Source organism: Pteropus vampyrus, unplaced genomic scaffold (assembly GCF_000151845.1).
Source record: "Pteropus vampyrus isolate Shadow unplaced genomic scaffold, Pvam_2.0 Scaffold510, whole genome shotgun sequence".
Taxonomy (NCBI): Eukaryota; Metazoa; Chordata; class Mammalia; order Chiroptera; family Pteropodidae; genus Pteropus; species Pteropus vampyrus.
Window position 1 is genome coordinate 231,967 of NW_011889291.1, and position 1,510 is coordinate 233,476.

Below are 1,510 nucleotides of genomic sequence, written 5' to 3' on the forward strand. Positions count from 1 at the left end.
TGCAGGGTCCCGGCTTTATTGCAAACTCAGGCTGCAGGTGGTAGACAATACACTGGACACGGGGCGGGGCCCAGGCAGAGGGAGGAGGCGGGGCTCGAGGGAAGCAGGAGCATGTTCTAGGCCGAAGGGGCGAGGCTCGAGGAAAGGATCTTGGCCAAAGGTGTGGGTGGGTGGCGAACCTGGGCCAAAATTCTAGGGCTTAAGGGGACTGAGGCCAATCCACCCAGAGCCAGACTCCAGGAGGAGGGGACCAGGGTCTAAGAAGAGGTGTAACCGAGGGGGGCGGATTATAAGGCAGGAAAGGAGCGTGGTGGGCGGGGCTAGGGTCTGGCTCAGTGGAAGGTTTCTACCTCCACTACGGTCCAGTCACCTTGCGGGGAAGCCACGTCGTCCGGGGAAAAGCTGGTGACTGAGGTGATGCTGGCGCGGGACTCGTCCAGAGGAGACAACAGTTCGGCCCAGCGACCCAGTTCGGCATCGCTGAGCGCAGTCCGGGCGCCCCCCGCGCCGCCGCCACCCCCAGCGCTCCCCGGCCCACCGCTGCTGCCACTAGAGGCACCTTCGGCCGCTGCTAAAAGCAGCGTCCGGCTCAGCAGGTGCTGCACGACGCTCGCCTGCAGCGCCCCCAGCGGAAGCTCTCCCAAGCGTGCGGGCTTCGTGCCACACGAGGCTGCCCCCGCCCCCGCCGCCGCCTTCCCGCCACCCGCTCCGGGCCCGGGCCCGGGATCCAGCTCGCCTGGGGCCGGGGTCGCCGATTCGGGCCCTTCAGCCTCGTAGATGGTGCACAGGCCGTCAGCCGAGCCCGACCCGGCAGCAGGAGGCCAAGGCAGTGGCGCTCCTGCAGGGAGAGGTGCCAAGCTGGACAGAGATAGCCGGAAGCCGCGACCCTGTCTTTTCCCTCAGCTCCGCCCCTAGACCCGGCTGCCGCATCCCCCAGCTGCGAAGCCTCGCCTCCAACCCCGCCCATCTACCATTCCCGTACCTCGCCTCTCCCACAGCTCCTCCGGGTCCGGAGGGCTGCTTACCCGGGGTGCCGCGGACAGCCAGAGGCGGAGCAGGACCTCGGCTCCAGGCGGCCGGGTGGCAGGAGGCGAGCTCTGCGTCCGCGGACGGGGAAGCTGCGGCGCCGCCCTCAGGCCCGCTGTCGTATCCGCGCAGCTCCTCAGGCGTGCTTGTGGCGCTGCTGCTGTGGCCCGCCAGATCCGGGCCGCTCAGCGTACTGGACGGGCTGCGCGAGGGCGGGGGCGGAGGGGCCGGGGCCAGCGACAGGGTCAGCCGTGGGCCCGGGATCGGAGTATCAGGACCTGGGGTAGGGGGGCGGCGTGGGGCCTGGAGAGGAGGTGAGGCAAGAGGAGAGCGGGGGGCGGGCAGAGGGGGCAAGGCCAAAGAAGGTGGAGTTTGAGTGGGCGTGGCCAGGGGAGGAGAGTCTTGCGGAAGGGGCGAGGTAGGGGGAGAGGGAAGAGACTGAATAGGGGGCAAAGCCAGAGAAAGTGGAGCCTGAGGAGCGGGT

The 1,510-nt window shown here is 69.1% G+C and overlaps 1 protein-coding gene across 2 annotated transcripts in view; it reads right to left on the reverse strand.

Moving 5' to 3' along the window:
* The window catches only part of PRR36 (proline rich 36), a 5,152-nt gene continuing 3,642 nt past the window's right edge, over positions 1-1,510 (reverse strand). For both annotated transcript variants that reach the window (XM_023524939.1, XM_023524940.1), the window contains 2 exons: positions 1,026-1,497; positions 1-838 (listed from right to left, as the gene is read on the reverse strand). In XM_023524939.1, the coding sequence (XP_023380707.1) occupies positions 333-838; positions 1,026-1,497 (978 nt within the window). In that variant the 3' untranslated portion in view covers positions 1-332. The remainder of the gene's footprint in view (positions 839-1,025; positions 1,498-1,510) is intronic.